The sequence below is a fragment of the Cariama cristata genome, unplaced genomic scaffold, assembly GCF_000690535.1.
Source record: "Cariama cristata isolate BGI_N322 unplaced genomic scaffold, ASM69053v1 scaffold13155, whole genome shotgun sequence".
In the NCBI taxonomy this organism is placed as follows: Eukaryota; Metazoa; Chordata; class Aves; order Cariamiformes; family Cariamidae; genus Cariama; species Cariama cristata.
The window spans coordinates 12349-30708 of NW_009617005.1; the positions used below are offsets into that span (position 1 = coordinate 12349).

At 38.8% G+C, this 18360-nt stretch overlaps 1 protein-coding gene across 1 annotated transcript in view; it reads right to left on the bottom strand.

Moving 5' to 3' along the window:
* Positions 1-17927, bottom strand: part of MED14 (mediator complex subunit 14) — a gene marked incomplete at its 5' end in the record, with an annotated part of 26500 nt that extends 8573 nt beyond the window's left edge. Inside the window, 19 exons of the mRNA XM_009700373.1 lie at positions 225-356; positions 1108-1219; positions 1783-1935; positions 3202-3471; positions 3691-3843; positions 4987-5078; positions 5170-5316; positions 5595-5755; positions 7704-7780; positions 8209-8343; positions 8929-9123; positions 9521-9680; positions 11279-11357; positions 12253-12378; positions 13021-13132; positions 15661-15811; positions 16351-16483; positions 17327-17434; positions 17799-17927. Of these exons, the coding sequence (XP_009698675.1) occupies positions 225-356; positions 1108-1219; positions 1783-1935; positions 3202-3471; positions 3691-3843; positions 4987-5078; positions 5170-5316; positions 5595-5755; positions 7704-7780; positions 8209-8343; positions 8929-9123; positions 9521-9680; positions 11279-11357; positions 12253-12378; positions 13021-13132; positions 15661-15811; positions 16351-16483; positions 17327-17434; positions 17799-17927 (2625 nt within the window). The remainder of the gene's footprint in view (positions 1-224; positions 357-1107; positions 1220-1782; positions 1936-3201; positions 3472-3690; positions 3844-4986; positions 5079-5169; positions 5317-5594; positions 5756-7703; positions 7781-8208; positions 8344-8928; positions 9124-9520; positions 9681-11278; positions 11358-12252; positions 12379-13020; positions 13133-15660; positions 15812-16350; positions 16484-17326; positions 17435-17798) is intronic.
* Positions 17928-18360: the final 433 nt, after the last annotated feature.

Genomic DNA, 18360 nt, shown 5'->3' on the forward strand with positions numbered 1-18360 from the left:
TGATAAGTCAATTTTAAAAACGTTAGGAACACTTCAACATGCCATGCAGCTACTTTTGACTACTGTGAAGACTTACACTCACATGTATGAAAACAGCTACTTAAGCCAATTACAGAAGACAAAATTTTTCTCAATTAACTCAGGTCTGCTCTGGAAGACTTAATTTCAAGAAGCAAACATGCTCTCCCTGTCACTATACATACACCTGCCAGTAAAGAACTCACCATGTGGGCTGGCAAAGTTAGCTGTTTGTCCCATTGTGATTCCAAGAGAGGAAGGTGAAGGAGTTGGACCGAAAGATGCTGGTGATGGTGCCCTTAAAGCTCCACTAGGCGAGCTTGCAGCATGCAAATTTCCTAATCAAAGACATCATGTCACTCAACATACACATTTCCCATTTTTCTGTTATCTTTTTTTCTATCAACTGCTACAGTTATCACCTTTTCAGGGAGACAGCAAACAAGATTTATGAGAATTTGGTTTTGCACTCAAAGGCTTTATTTTGTACACGCATAAGCGTTCTATTTTCCAGACTGATTCGCCACACAGAGGAAACTTTCCAAGATACTTGGCTTGAAGAATGGCATTTCCCCCCTGCCCAGCCCTTCCCCGAATTTAAATATTTTCAGCTGTTGTGCTATAACAGCTGGGAGCAGAAAGCAGTGCTTTGGTGATGAAAAGCTTTTTCTGAAGAAGCAGGTATTTAAAATTAATAGGTTTTGATCTGAGCAAGTTGTAAGCTGTAAGAATGAAACAGTCCCACATATCACACAGTTGAAGATGACAGTTTCACTGAATGTGGTGGTTTTTTTTTTTAGCTTCAAAATGTACTTTCCAAAACATGCATGGCAGGACTTTGCTTTGCTATTTTTCCTGAAGATGACAGTTTCACTGAATGTTTGTTTTTTTTTTTTTACCTTCAAAATGTACTTCCCAAAACACGCATGGCAGGACTTTGCTTTGCTATTTTTCCACAATATAAGGTGCATTCTCTTGGCTAACTCAGAGCTAAACACAGCTCAAATAACAGAAAAAAGCACACGAGCACAACGAGCTGTATGTGTATTTCCAGCACATAATTAGCACACAAACTGTCAGCCATCCTACCTGGTGACTGTGTGTGCATCATTGACGGAGATGGCGTCACTGTGTTGTGATAGGAGGTGGGTGGTGAAGTCAAAGGATATGCTCCCGATGCTCCTGCCTGTTTTGCAAATGGCTGAAATTGTCAACACAGGACAAGGAAAATTTTTAATCATTTTGTACTAAAACTAAAGTTAAGTATGTGCAGGAGAATACTAATGAGAGCTTGGTTCCCACCTATGAAATCTTACAGGTCCATCAATAGAGTTGTTTGATTCTCTGTATCACCTTGTTCAGTGATCACTATTTTTTTCAGTGACTTTTTGCAGTTTCTCCTCAAGACACAATACCTCTGGACCTCATTCCTTTTTATCTGCCACCCTATAACAGCAAAGCATCCTGACTCTCCCTCCCATCTTTTATCTTAAACAGTTGTTTTCCCTCCCTCAGTCCTTCGCTTCTAAGGCGGCAATTCTCATGTGACCTTCCAAAGCTGCTGCTAATATGCTATGGGTTGTTTACGCTGGAATGAAAAATGGCAAAATAAATTAATACGTTTTGCCCCAAGGGGAATTCCACAACAGAGCAGTTTTATAGTCTCCCTTTCCATTTTTTACTGCTAATCCTTTTAGAACTAAGTTCTTAGAAACCTACAATCGCGGAAGACAATAAACATTTCTTATTTTGCCTGGTGGGTACCTGTTGTGGCTGCTGCGGTGGCTGCTGGGGTTGAAGCTGCGATATCAAAGAATCCATCATGTCTCCTCCAATAGGAGAAGGTGGGTTATCATCTTCATTTACAGATCGTCGTCGTGCATCCTGATTGCTGTCAACAAACATGTTCAAGAATGTCTGTGGAAAAATCAGTTTTGTTAGCAATTTCCTCATTTAAATTTTATTACATAAACGAGCACAGTATCTGCTGAGCTTTAATACTATCTTTATCAGCTACAGCACATCAGAAACAGGCAGGTCTCTAGAACTACCTACTAGTGGGCATATACAGTATGAATAGTTTGCAAAATATATTAATTCATAAACAGAGCTTCTCAGTGGATATTTAAGCTTTCTCTTTTAAAAAGGGGTCTTGCATCACCACCAAACAAGAACCTTGCTCATTAACAGGAATTATCTCTAGTTAATTGAAATACCAGTATTTTTCTTTTTTCCTTAAAAATAAGGAAAAGCCTACACCTGGAAAGAGCTGTTCCAGAACAACTCATCAGTATGCAGAACCTACTGGGCTGTTGTATCACACCTACAATAGCCCTGTTTGGATAAGAACGCCCAGGTCACCATCTCTTCCTCCTCTACCTTCCCAATTTCATTCTCTTATACTTTCCACTGGTATCTACAATACCATTCCTCTTCCCTTTAGCCTTCCACTTGGAATTGGTGAGAAAGGTAGATGTTCAGGATCAGCTAAATGCAGTACCAAGAGAATCAGCGTTCAGTTGCAACTGCCACAGGAAAAAATTAGCAAACTATCCTGTTTCACAATGGGTGCCACTTTCCGATATTTCAGTATAACTAGCGCTAGTACAAGCTGCCCTCAGCTAAGGTATTCTGTCAGTATGCAGATTCACTTTTCAGGAAGAGCGAACCAGCACTGTATTCAGAAGCAAAGCCACAGGCTCCTGCCACACACTGATGGAAACTATTTTTAAAATAGTTTCCATTTAAAAATAAAGAAGTTTCTGCCTAGAACCGTCTGACATGAAGCATTTCTTCATCTGCAACGTATAAGCACTGTCCTGCCATACAACACAGTTTGTGAGGAGCAGTTGTGAATCCCGGATAATACATCTAGCCTAGTCACAAAGCTTCAGCAAGTTTTAACAAAAGGATGCCTGAAGTAGCCTCTACATTATTTTACCACATAGATTAGAAAAAAAACCCAAAACCCTGACACTTGATGCTAGTTTTCTTAAAGGAAATGTTTTAATTCAAACTACTTACAAATCTACTGATAAATCAGAAAATTCCTTCTGTGCTCAGAATTTCAGAGACTGAAGCTCTTCACAAAAAAAAGCTTCAGAAAGCTCTTCACATCACATCCATACTTGAAGTCAGACGCTCATTTATTTACAGCATGCCAGAAAATACAGAAACCGTCACCTTTAATCCAGGCGCAGGGTAAAAACCTTCAACTATTTTGCTGTTGTCAAAGAGACTGTATGCCCCATCACGTATCGCTACAACACCACGACTCCGGCAGTAGATGTCAATGCAGTACATATTCCTAAAAGCCAGCCTGATATGCGTGGGTGACTGTGGCAGAATTGAGAAACATTGATAGGCAGTGTTGGTGCGTTGAGTCAGACCCAGCATGGGCACAGTTGGAAGTTTGTTGATGGCATTTAACGGAGCCTGAGTGTCAAACAAAACCTGAGAGAACAGATATTGAGAGATCAGGTCGCTTACCTTTAAGTAAAGGTCAGGACAAATGGGGCATAGGGAGGATACAGTCTTCCCCAAGCCACCTTCTGCCAACGAGATCCATAAACAATCATAACATTCACATGTAATTTTGAAGAGTACAGTTTAACCAGAATTCAGCTTTTAATTATCTTGCACTTTTCTTGAGAGAAGTTTTTAAAACATTACCTGTAACAACTGCACCACATTTGGTGTTTTATTAAACATCTCCTGGAGCTGGTGCAGAATTGTGTTGTGACAGTTACTGCAACCTGAGTTTGGGCCAACAGTTCCCAGTGAAATGTGGAACTTCTGGAGTATGGAGTTCCACTGAATGCTGATCTGCAATGTCAAGAACATAAAATGGTCTTGGAAACTAGAACAACTATGAGGTTATAAGAAGAAAGCTGGTCTGCTTTAAACCCCATTTTTCATCAAACCTCAACAGATTTGTAACTCATGTTCCTCAAAAGTTGCTGAGGTTGTGAAAAAAAACAAAGCGCTGTTAGCTTTAACATCCAGTTAGCTAGCTGGATTGTTGGCAACCACAAAACTGAGGAATTATTTTAGCAAGTCAACCAAAAAGAAAAAAAGCTTTTTCTGCCAAAGGTGAGATAGAGAAAATTAAACTTGAGAGATCCATGCTGCAGAGAACTGATTAGTGAGCTGCTGAAGGTTGACTGGTTTTCTCAGTCATGTCACACAAAACCAAGAACCGGACATATGCTAATATGTAAGGAAGTGACATGGAAAATTCACACTGTTATTCTTGTTACTTGCTAACTGTGCCAATAAAACGCGCATAAGAAATACTCCTAAAAATTCAGCTTAGAACACGAACACAAAAACCTTCCAGGAAGCAAATTTCAAGTGCATCAGCTACTTTACAACAGTTGCACACAAAAATACATTCTTAGTAATAAACGTGCACTTACTTCCTCCTCTACCCTGCATTTAAGGCAAGGGTGTGAGCAAGTACTCAGTTATCAAAGTAATTAATGAGCTGTAAATTCAAATACTACAGAGTAAGCTAGAGTTCTGAACAAGGGAATCGCACTGCTACAAAATAATTAAGGACCCCCTCATTTGAAGGCGCAGTACTACATTTAAAACTTTATTAGAGTCCTTTCTTCTAAGGCAGAGTTAGGCATTCAGCTTACATGTATCCATATATCCCACTACAGCAGTGACCAGTAGTAACACTTACCACAAGTTTGTCAGAAAAAGTCTGCTACACCAGCTTTCATCACTCAGGAGCACACAACTGTCCTTCCTACAATTTAAAGCATCTTACCCAAATTCTCAAAAATGCTGAATATCTAGTAACCTAACAAATTGGCAATCTGGCACCCTCTATTTCTGTCTTTTCTATATTCATCAATATTAATTCCACAATAATGTAATACAAGGAAATATTTTGTAGCACAATTCTGAGAACTCTATGTTTTCCAACATACATTTTAAGTGCACTGAGGAGTTACTTACTGAGCTCCCCTTGGTAGTTCCATAACAAAGGATAAGTTTTCGGTAATTGTAGATGCGAACTTCTGAAAAAACGTTTAAGTGGTTGGGTATGTCTTTGAAGAGAGGAGGGAAAAGAGTTAGAGTGAGAAAACCACAGTAATCTGTAAAAACATCATTTTAATGAAAAGGAGGCGGTTTCCGTACCTGGTAAGGATCGTGCAAACTCCAGGACACATTCATACAGCCGAGCGATACTGTTCCAGTCATTAAGGAACATGTCAACGACTTTGCGACCTCCAACTGGTTCAGATAATTGGTTTTCATATGTCAGGTAAACATGACGGGTTGGTCCTGCAGTGTTAGGACATGGTAAATACTGATTAAACTAGTGGTTCCTAAACTGTGGTTTACAGACTATGAGTGAACTGTAGCAAGTGGCCAGGAAGCATATTTAAATAATAAAAGTGTATCAACTCAGCAATCAAAATTTTGATTCAGGTACACTGTAGTTTATTAGAAATCTTAAGAGCAGACAGTTGTCCGGAAACATCAAAACACTAGAACTACTGGAACAGACAAGGTAAACCACAAAGAAACAAAATATACCACTCTTCCTAAATAGAACTTACCTTGCTCCCTGGATGAAGTGCTATTAAGTGGACAGTTTGCAAACACCAGTTCAGCCACCCATGTGCGATTATTTCTACCTTGTAATCGGAAAGTGCAATCAAGAAGAGATCGGTCCAGAGCCTTCTGCGTTTCCTCGTTTACACCTTTACAGGGAGGAATTCTATTTGTGATTTAAAAAAAAAAACAACAAAAAACTCAATTATACACAGTACAGTTCCAAACCAAAAAATACTACCTTCTAACATTTCCTAAAGGACTTCCAACTCTGGACACGACAGAATGAACAAATCAACAGCAAAGACAGCTGGACTGCACAGCGAGATATCCTATTCCTCTTCAAGGACTGTAATAAGTCTGTTACAAAAGCACTCTGAGTTAAGACCAATTTTTATGTGGATTCAACACCTGTAAATTACAGACTGTTAAGGGATCTGTTGAATGGCCCTGATCTCCTGGTTAAGTAAAAGCACATTGATATAAAGCTTTTATACAGAGAAACAAGCCAAAAAAAGATGAAAATAAGTAAGTTCTGCGGCAATCTGAATTCATGAATCAGTTCGCCTTCTAGAACAAGCTCACTCTTGTTGCATGAACAACCTGGCAGTTATCTTAGTGGCCACCAATTTATTCATATGCCAATGTGAGAGTTGAGCTCAGGGGACAGACTAAATAAAGCTTAAGTAAAAACATGCCAAACTTTTTCAAACCCTTTGAGAGTCTATCCAGAAATTTCATGTACCACCCCTAACTTCAGCTCACAAGTTCTCAGTACTTCTCTGCTCATATGCAAAGTTAAAAAGGTAGGGCCTGATGCATTTAGAGGCTGATGCCTTTATACCACTATACATTTCTGCAGCACAAAAGAAGTTATGAAGTTTTTACTCTAGAAGGTGTCTTTGGGGTTTGGGTTTCTTATGTTTTAAATTGATATAATTTGTTTTACTTCATAACTGAATCCAAAGTTTAACTGGTGATGCTTGAAGTAGGCTCCAAGAAGTGTGAAAAATGGGCTGAACTTCGAGGTAGAAAGCACTGTGGTCAACAGTTGCAGGTCCAATCAGTGGTTGGTTGTGGCTAGTATTCCTCAGGGTTAACACAGAGGTCAGTACTGTTTAACAATTTCCATAACCTACACGATGTGAAGGAATAGCAACTTTGCAGATGACACCAAACTGGAGGGAGCACGTAACATGCTGGAGGCCAGGGCTGCCATTCAGAGACCTCAGACGGCTGGAGGAACGAGTTAACAGGAATCTGATGAAGTTCCACAAAAACAAATGCAAAGTCCTGCACTCGGGCCTAAATAACCTCAAGCAACAGCACAGAGTGGGACTGACTGGCTGGGTAGCAGCTCTGTAAAAGAACAACTTAGGGGCCTGGTCGACAGACCAGACAGGAATCAGCAGCATGCCCTTGCAGCAGTGACAGACCGCTGCATCCTGGGCTGTATTAGCCAGGCAACTAAGTGACTACCCACCTCTAGTCAGCATTCAAGATCGCTGTGCCCATGGAGGGCACAAAAACCCTTGGAGACTGGAAAATGCAGCTATCAGCCCTGCTTTGAGCAGAAGGTTGGACCATATGACCTCCACAGGTCCCTTCCGCTCTTAAATTACTGTACGATTCTCAGATTTCCTCTACAAGTTTTTTACCACACAATTTTCTTTTCTGGGATTCCTTGCATTTTCCTCTGCAGTATCATATACTGATAACTGTCAAATAACATACGGAGTATGCAGGCCTCTGATCTGATCTAAAATTGCAATTACATGTTCACGAATCATCACCATATCTTCCTTAGCACTGCCTGGATTTTAGGATTGAGGACTGTCAGACTGTTTTCAGAGCTCCCCAGTTTAGGCTAATGAAAGAAACAAATGATAGTTGGCTCTGTGTCTACTCTTATTTTCCTCTTTCTCCAGCACTGCGTCACACAAGAGTGCAAGACACACAATAATTAAAAAAACCAAAACCAAACAACAAAAAACCCCAAAGCAAAAATCCCTCCTGCCCCGATATTTTTACTGTTACTCTCCAAACAATCCTCTTTTTTTTCTCTCAAGCATATGTACAGTAATAAAATGAAACACAGGATCATAACCTCTTACTTTAACAAACGTATTGCATGACTGAAGCCGTCTCCTTCTACTTGTACTCCTTGGTGTGGAATGTCCATATTAGACAACTAGGAACGAATAAGAAAAATGTTATCCCAAGCAAAAAAGTCAAGCAAAATAACTAACTTTTTCCAGGATTTTTCTTCCCCTAAGGGTGACACATGTTGCACATCCTCAAGCACAGGAAACAGCCAAAAAACAGTCTGTGCAAATCTGGCATAAAGTTGTCTCCCACCCCCTCCCACAAGTGTGTCTTTCATCCTCTCGTTTTCCCTTTTCCCTCAACTTTTCAAGCTTTTTGCAGTGCTTGGTATTAGAGAACCAGCTCTAACAAGACTAGAGCAACCCAGTGTAGAACATCAGTCACTTGGGCTTGGCTGGCGGGGGAACTCCAAAGTGAACACATGACCACAAGTATGCTGAATAGTTGCATCTAGACAAGAGAATCAGAAGTAGTAGAGGAGAAGAAAGAAACAAAATATTTTTTACTACGTACCTCCACACGAAGCCCTATAAACGGCATATTTGTATCACACATGGCTACAATATGGGCTAACACTTTATTGAAGGCACACATTTCTCCCGACCGTTTTGGTTTCTTAGGTTCTATGGAACATGGATCACCAGATAACTAAAATTAAAATAAAGACAAATGCATATTTGGATTGAACATTTTGAAAAGATGTCAGAGAATAATCCCTTTCATCCAAGTTTTAAATGCATCACACTCTGAGCACAAACTCCTGAAAGAATCTGGTCCACTTCAGGACTGAAGCAATCCAGTTAACGTAGGTTTACAATCACCTCCTTCCTTAAAATTGTATTTACGTATCACTAAGCCATGTCAGTCTGACCCAAAGAAGGAACTCTTATCAGCCCCTGCAAGTCTTTCAAAGACTACACCTACATGGCACAAAGAATATCATGCAGATACCAGTGCTCTGTGTATACAAGCTTCTCTAGCTACCTCAGCATAGTGCTCTGCCTTGGCTCTTTAGAACATCTGAGAAGGCCTGGCATGAATTAAAAGACAACTCTTGCAAAATAGTTTCCCAACATCTCCCTAGGGAAGCAGTCCAGAGAACCAAGCCACAATACAAGTAAGATGTCAGCCACACAAGCTTTTCAAACAACACTGCTAAAGCTGGTATCGATGCTCAGAACGTGTGTAGCTTTCACGCTCTCTAACTAGCCTGATGGCTTTTGAAGCACATACCTTGCGCTTGACACCACTTTTCATTTGTTTTCCACTTTTTGTGTCTAGTACCAACTCTTCAATGTTTGGTTTGAACTGCTGTAGTAAAAGTGCGGTAGCAGGGCTGTCATCTCCTTCAGCATAGCTCACAGAGAGAAAATAGTACTTGTACTCTAGTTCTGTGGGGTTGCCAGGAACATCAAACATCTCTACAACCTGTATTTAAACAAAACAACAAATTGAGAAGACCCTCAAGCTAAGAGTATGTTTACATCTGTTCTGATCCTCTTCTCCTCAAAGAAGAGACATTAGTCTTTTTCAAGATATTAATACTGTGGCTAGGAAAGGGATCCAAGCAGAGAAGGAAGACTAAACTTTCAGGAAACATAAAGAGAATGGGAAGATTGCTAAGTAATAAACCTTTATGTCCCCTCTTCTCTATAAGCCTGACTGCTTAACAAACCCACTGAATGAGAGAAGGGAGGGAGAGGGGACAGTCAAGGATTACATCAACTACTTGGTTCCTAATGTTAGAGTTAACAGTACAACAGACAAACTGTCTGGTATATCCATGACTGCGAGCAAAAGATAGAAGCATTTTTCAGTTACTTACAATGTAGTACTGTGGAAGGCGAGTGAGTCTAATAAACAATTTGTGTTTGGACAAGTTTCCCACCGGATGGCCAGCATAATTAGCTAGTTGAAGAGTTTCACTGCTCACTGTAGGCAGATGTTTTATAGACTGTTTGCAACGTTGCTGTCCAAGCCAGAACCTTGCATTGAAATAAAGGTATTAGTACCCTGAGACTGTTTTACGTTACTCTAGTATACTGCTGTTTAGAGCATTAGTCTCAAATTAAGAGAGTCAGTCATATTCTAAGCCAACATCTATCATTGCTGCACAAGTTATAGACAGAAAATCACAGAGAAAATTTCATGAGTTTATATTTTCTTATTACTATCTTTACATATTGTCTTCAGGTTGAGTAACAGACAGCTGTTAATTTAAGAAGAAAAGCCTTGAAATTATTCACTGAGGAATACATAAACAAATTTTTATACACCACAATATGAAATTACAATATAAAAAAGAATGCACAAATTGAAAACTATGCAGACTACAGTTATTTTACAATTTGGAATCTTCAATTATTTTTTGGTATAAAAAAGAAAAGCTTTGCTCCCATAGGCTGGTAAGCAATACAGTAAAAAAAGTCACCAAAGCTGGATGTCACTCTGGATTATGTAATAAACAAACTCATTCACCCAGATAAATGTGGACATGAAGAACCACATGCAAGACATCAAATTTATTCTAATGTTTGGAATTAAACTTTGTCCTATTCCAATGGATTTTGGCTACAGCGGCAAGGCCAGGAAGCCTAGCTAGGCTTGAAAGAGGCTCAGAAACGCGTGTCTTGGTTTTTCAGTCAAACTTCCACTGAAAACAGCAGTGGAAAGTGTGGGTGCTCAGCATCTCTCCATCACGACACACCACATTTATTCTTGTAGATACACGATAGATGTAGCTGTCGTAAAAGACATTTCGTGGGCCTGCCTAGCTTCCTCAAAAACTGCAGCACTACGCAAGCCATTATCTCAAGTACATTATTTATAACAAAGGGAGGTTGATTAGTTTCTCCAGGGTGCCAGTGCTTCATGCGTCATCATTCTTCTTTTAGAAGCAAAATTCTTCAAATAGAGGTTTCACCCTGCAATTAGCTCAGAGTACTGGGAATTTCCAAAACGACAGAGCAGGTAGAACTTAGCTTTCATGCAGATGCAAACTGTATTTCTCTTATTTGCTACAACCTCTTATGGGAGCCAAATGTATCTTGTGCTTAAATCTCAAGGCTTTACAGAAGGAAGGTTAGAGGTTTAAACCAGCAAGGGTTGAAGTGTTAGAAGATAAACAGATATTATTTAAATCATCATAGGCCACTTCCTAGTTTTATCTCTGTATTGTGAGGAGGGAGATCATTCTTGCTGAGAAACAAGCAGAGTTCAGCTGCAGAAACAGAGTGGAATAAAGGAGATAGAAAAGGAACACAAACACAAAATGAGATCCTCAGGAAGCGAGTGGTCTGCTACTGACTTAAAGTGAAGAGACTTCATGCAGAGTGTACACATAGCAATGCATGAGGCTACGTGTAAGGGGGCAGACTAAAGGAGGACTATGGAATGTACTCCAAGCAAAAGCAGAATTTCCTCCACCCATTTAGAGGAGATGGTAAATACTCAAGGTCGCTTAGAACAGTGAGAAAGTATATCCCCTACTGTGGTAACACACAGCCATGCAAGTGCGATCATCCAAAATATAAATACAGTGATTCATTCTATGCAAACTAAGTGAATCATTCAAGTCACTTACTTGATCTGCTGGAGCCAAGGAATGATACGCTTCATATCATCATTAACAGACTTCTCTATGTCATCAAGTGTCAGCTGATCTGCAAGAACATTAGGGGAGTGAATGGTCTTAACATCTGCTCTTCAAACAACATTTTGACCTTTTAATGACAGTGTTTCGTCTAATTTAATGAACAATTAATCACAGAATCATAGAACAGCCCAGGTTGGAAGTGACCTCAAAAGATCACCTGGTCCAACCTTTCATAGGAAAGGGAGTCTAGATGACATTATCTTACACCTTTTCCAATTGCATCTTGAAAACCTCCAGTGATGGGGACCCCATCACATCCCTGGGGGTTTGTTCCAGTGATTGATCATTTTCACTGTAAAAAATTTCTTTCTTATATCGAGATGAAACCTCTCCTGTTGCAACTTGTAATTGTTGTCCCTTGCCTTCTCCATGTGGTTCATTGTAAAGAGAGCGATTACAAGCATTACGGATCAACAAATGATCCGTAATGCTTGTAAAACCACAGCAGTATCTTATTAGGCAAATAAACTAAAATAACTCACTTTCCTTTTCTTCTTAAGTAATCTGAAACCTGAAGTAAGACTTGAACAGTAACTCAAGATGTATAAGGTCCCATAATACAATTCTCATTCAGGTCCATACAGAATGACCGCATCCATTAACAGCACAACCCAGGAATCATAAGCCATAAAGAATGTGCACTGCAATGATGCCTAACAATATTTAGCCTGTTGTCCTCTTAAAATATACCTAACTGAACTGTGACTCTTAAGAACAAAGATCCAATTTTCTGTTCCTCAAACTCAAATAGCTAAATGATGACCCAAGTGCAGTGTTCATTTGCATTATTCCTATTTACTCACACAACTTCGCAGATTTGACAGAACTGTTCACACAAAATTACTTCATAATACAGGATTCTTGCAAGATATTAAATATCACCTGGTTTTGCAGCTACTTACCAACACCATACAGCATCAGCTGAAACATTCCAGAGTGGAGATCAACAAACACATGCAGGCACTCTGATCGACCACATGGTTCCAAAATTGGAATTACAAGAGTTGGAAGCGCCGTCTCAATGAATGCTAAACAAAATTTGATGTTAATAATTTGACACAAAATTCAAGCTCATCATATTAAAACTTAGCCCATTATAATCACAAAACCTTTTTGGTTTTATAGACACAATCTTCACTTGCACATTATTACACTGTTAACAAAGAGGGAACTGAATATAAGAATTTCTCTATGAAAACAGTGCTAGTAACAAGCCACCAAGAAAAGACAGACCAAATTTGAAGGAGATTATTAATCTTTGAATATCTTTTAACTCACTGCCTCAGGATTATAAACTCAATTCAAATCTCAATAGTTTCAACAACAGTTTAAGGAAAGTCTCATGCCAAAGCTAGCTCAAGACAGCGAAGGATTTGCTTTCAGTTCTGAATATGTACAAGTTTTACAGTAGACAACTTTTAACCCTCCAACCCAGACTATAATGCTCAACCAGCTTCATCTATTATACTGCATTTAGACCTATGAGTATTTTATAATTACCAGTGCAGATTAAGTTAAAGCTAAGTCTTGTCAATTCTGAACACATCTCCTTTTATTTTTTCATATTTTTTATTTCAATTAATGAAAACAAGAAATGCCCCCAAAAAATAAACCATTCCTAGGCACAAATGTAAACGAACTTGAAACAAACTTCAGTAGAAAACACATACAATTGTCATTAACGTTGTAGCTCTTAAGAATGGCTTTCAGCTCCTGGAGTTTTTGATGAGATCTTGCATGGACACTGTCTATTAGGAGTTTTTCTATTGATAGGTGGTCAATCTGTAAAAAAGGAATGTACTTGAGCAAGTTCAAATTTGATGTGCAAACTTTACGCATTAGTACACTGGAACAAAGCTACTTAATAAAACAATCACTTCAGAAAGAATTTGATTAGAACTGTGGTGAACCAAATGAACTATTAAATTGAGTATTTGGATCACTATAAAATACAACAAACTAGCATAAGATTATGTCTGCACAGCAGGAGGGTTTTTGAAAGAAGATTAGAAGAAAATGTAAAAGTAAAGAAGTTTCACAAACTATGCTGTCAGCACTCCCTGTGCAGACCTACTTGTTCTGGATCCAGGCTGGAGAATTTTCTAGCTTAGCATGCATCTGTTCATAACTAGCTCAAGCTAAGGAAAGAAAAAAACCACTAAAACCACAAAACCCCAAGAAACAACACTCTATTAGAACATGGTTGCCTCTACACAAACACACACATAGCTGTAGCATGAAATAAAACACACTAGTTTTAGTCCTGCTAACAGGGTAACACTGCAGTGAAGATGCAGTGGCAGACACTGAATATGAGCAACTCTACTGAAACCAGGCGTATCTAGAGGCTGTTGTGCTGCCAGTGCTGAAACTTATGCCACCACTTATATTCCCTGTAGTTTACTTGTGCAACCTAAACTAAAGCATTTGCATTTATATCCATTCATATTACAGTCATATTATTTACCTATTTTGCATAAGCCAAGTTACAGATTACTGCAAAACCTTTTTCTAGTTAACCTCGCATTGCTTTGAAAACTGTTCAAGGTGAAGTAAACTCAGATTTTATTCTAGCATAAGAGATAAATGCAGAATAGGTTTATACCAGAACAGAATTATACAGAATTTCAGTACATGCCTTCGTATATACCAGGATGATCTTCCCCTGAAGACTAGCTTTCCAAGACAAGGCCTTAAAAATCAAGTGTTTATCCATCCACAGGAGTATTTCAACTCAGCTGCTGCTATGAGTTAAATCTTACCCACAAACAAGTGACTACAGGTCTATAGCTACATCCAAGGTTAATGTATAATAACCTGCTTAGACAAACATATTTGTTCATGCCACTGTTTTATATAGTATCTTAAATAAACAGAAACACAGTGTGCTATCTACGTCATTACAGCTGAGATCATTATTCAAACACTAATACAGCAGTGTATATACCATAGCTGATAAATTTTTAAAGCTCAGAGAAAGTACTTATAAAGGGAGCCAGCATTAACTTTGACAAATCTCAAATATACAGTTGCTTGATACCTTAACATACAGACTGTAGACCTGATTCTGCGTGAGCTTAGATTGCGTCAGCTCCAGTGGAACTTCAACAGATGTTCCAGATAAAGCACATTTTCCTGGATTTAGGCATAAATACAGTATCTTTGCTAAATTAACTGTATATTTAGTAGCCTAAATATGCTAATTTAGGCTATTAAATGAGCAGATGTAGTATATATTTACTATACTAACAGTAGAACTTCTACTCTACAAGTAGAGTAGAAGGCTACTATGCTCCACTAAGTTTCCCACACTCCTCTGTAGCCCAAACATATGAAGTTCTTGACATTCACCACATAGAGACTTGTCTGTCAAATTTGGTAAACAAGATGGGCCAAGAGGCTCAAATACAAAGGCTATCATCAGTAGAAATTTCTGTAAGACAGGTAAAGAAACGGAGCTGCAGAGTTTTTTCCTGTAGAATAACTGTAATGAAAGTTTGAAAACTACACCATTCACTCCAGTTTAACTCTTAAAAAATCCGAACACTGTAAGAAATAATGACAAATATGCATCCTGCTATATTACAGCTAGCCTTGCTGGGGAACTTACAGAAGACTTATTATAAAACCTAGAACACAGTTTCTCTTAGATATCATTAACCAAGATCTAGAATTATCACTAGTGAAGCCTTATCCAAGTAGAAAGTTGACTGCAGTTACTCATTTTGGATCATTTCGGCAACCCTCCCTTTATCACATAGGAATTTGAACAATTCAAATAGGCCACATGACATAATCTGGTTAGGGATAACAGCTTCACCTAACCCTTGTAACAAGCAAACCACATTAGCTCTTTTGCACAAGATTTCCAAATCATAACGTAAGATTTTTCTGAAGTGAATGGCATTTCTGGGTAGCCAACCCAAGCGACATGGGGAAGCTGATTTTTAGAGGAAGTTTACGCAGCATGTCTGAGACAGGAAAGGGAAGAACTGGCTCTCTATAAAGCATTTCAAGCCAAACACTAACTATAACTGAAATTTGCTGTTGTTTCCCCCCAGCCTGAGCATTCTGTCTCGTAAGTGGTATATAATGCACTGTGAAGTAGGTGTAATTTTTAAGATGGCCAATAATTTGTAACAATAATTTTAGGTCTCAACATAAACACAACACAACCTAGAGTAACTGCTGACTAGAAATCTTTGATTCTATTTAAAGAGCCGTTTCTAAGTGAAACAAACTGACAACGCAAAGCATTTTTAAGTTTTTGATTCATAAAACTAGATGCCTACTGCAAAGCAAACCTTTACCTTCATGGCTCTTTCCGTCAGTTTGGAATCACAGGCTGGCAGTGGAGGCTCATGAGATATTTGTAAGGGTTTTGAGACATCAGTCTCATCAATCTTAATAGTGACCTTATGAACAGATGCAGTCCCTGTTTTCCTGCCAAGCACCTGTTGACTTAAAATAAAGAGAGTAATTAAACCATGTAACTGGAATAGCAGAAAATATGTTTTTCAGTAGCTAATCCTCGATTCTGAGAGTTCTGGTTAAAAATAAGATTATTATCAGCTGAACTGAAAAAAGCGTTTGTTTTAGTTTACATTTTAATGTAGAACTGTTGGTAAACTATAACTACATAAAGAAGTTTTAGATGGCTGCAAATTCAAAACAATTATGAGACCATCTGGATCACTTTTAAAAATTTTATCTACTGCAAGTCAAGCAACAAATACAGTAAAAGATTGACAAAGAACTAATTAATTTCTTTAGCTATTCGCGTAAATACAAGCTGATTTATTACTATCCATTGTTCTCCTGTACATCCCTCACTTCTCTGCAAGTCAAGCAACATGTTTAGGTACTTAATCACAAGAATTTAGGAGTCTCACATGAAAAAGAAAGTACAATTCTGAAAATTCTGGCTCCAACTTAGTAAATGAAAACCCGAATATTATTTCATTTCTTGTTTGTTAACAGCTCTTTTAAAATTAACTTACTTCCAAACAGAGAGCGAGAGACATTTCCCTGCATGATACCGCTCCACTTGCACAAGGTCACCCCAGCGCTCTCGAATCAGCATTAGTGTTTGTGAATGCAAGACTTCCAACTGAAGTGCTAAGCAGAAGGAGTCTAATGAACAGAGTTAAGAAAACATAAAACCTCCAAAAAGCCTGTAAGCTAAACAAATCAATTTCTGTACACTACATAAATTGTCACGGAAGTCAGACAAGATGCTGTCTGAAAACACACTAATGTACTAATCCAGAGATAAAGACATATAAACAGCATCAAATATTTCTCAAAGGTTTTTTTTCTTTTTATTTTTAAACTCTCATCTAGGGCAGGGTGTTAGACAAGATTGTCACAATAGCTTTGTTTTATAGATTTAAACTCTGATCATCTTTTAGGGAAAAGATTACTTCCAAAGAAACTGAATTCACCCTATAGTTACCACTAACCCTATTTCCCATAGTCAGCCTAAAATAACACGATTCTGTTTGTTTCTGCAGAAACCATTTCACTGAAAACCATTTCACATCATCAAACAGTTTGCCCTTTGACCGTAGAAAAATCACTGCACTACCTCCTGCACATGCTGTATCTCATTTTATTATTCACACAGGTGCAATACAGTTAACACACTGTCATCACCATTGGTAGCAAGAACTGTCAGCAACCTTACCTTCCAGGTCAGGATTGTATTCTACCTCTGAAATTAGCACTTGCAGCCAGCTGTTGCTGCACTGACTTGCCACACAAGTACCTCACCTTTGCCTTTGCTGAATAAGCATGTAAAATCAAATTTTACATGCTGGCACCTGAAAATAACTGTTTCCAAGGCCATCCTTTTTACTCCATGTCCAGACATCTTCCCCTAGCTTAACAGAGAATGCATCTCTCTTGATCTCCAGCTACTAGGAAGAAAAAGGCTACATTAAACAGCTTATTCAGAAGCAACTTTCAGAAGGATACGCAGACAGTTGTACATGTCCTGAAGTGGCTTTTCATCAGCAAACAGCCGTGACTGAACCAACTGATGGATGAAGTTGATCTGCATGCTGTGAACCAATGCTCGACCATCTTTTATGAATTAAAAAAAAAAATAAAAATCACATTAGACATCAGTAAACTAGGTATTTAAAATAATTAAATAAATGAATAAAAGAAAAAATATACAACTGTATTGAGCAATTTCCATACCAGACTTTCTAACAAAATAACAACATCCTTGGTTTACTCTGGAAATTTCAGTCTACTACACTGTCACAGTCTACACATTGTTAAGGTACTAAAAGCATATAGAGCAACGTGAAAACAGGACAAGTATATACAGCTTCATTATCTTGTCACATGCAAAACACCCAGTATAAACAAGACTTATACAGCATCAGAGATTAACATCATGTTAAAAAGAAAGTCTAAAGGTTTGATTTTTTTTTTTTACCACCAGTTTCCTTGTCTTCAACCAAAATTTCCAGTTTGAGAAGGCGCCAGGGGATGTCAGGGTCATCACCCATCACTGTCAAGGTGGCCTCAAACTCACCCTCAACTCGGAACTTCACACGGCCATTGGCTAAGGAAGAAAAAAAATGTTTTCATAGAATTGTTTAGGTTAGAAAAGACCTTTAAGATCGAGTCCAACCATTAACCTAGTACGTCCAAGTCAACCACTAAACCCTGTCCCTAAGCACCACATCTACACGTCTTTTAAACACCTCCAGGGACAGTGACTCTACGACTTCCCTGGGTAGCCTCTTCCAGTGCTTGACAACCCCTTTGGTGAGGAAATGTTTCCTAATATCCAATCTAAACCTTCCCTGGTGCAACTTGAGGCTGCTTCCTCTTGTCCTATCATTCTTTACTTAGGAGAAGAGACCGACCCCCACCTGGCTACAACCTCTTTTCAGGTCGTTGTAGAGAGCGATCAGGTCTCCCCTCAGCCTCCTCTTGTCCAGGCTAAACAACCCCAGCTCCCTCAGCAGTTCCCCATCAGACTTGTGCTCCAG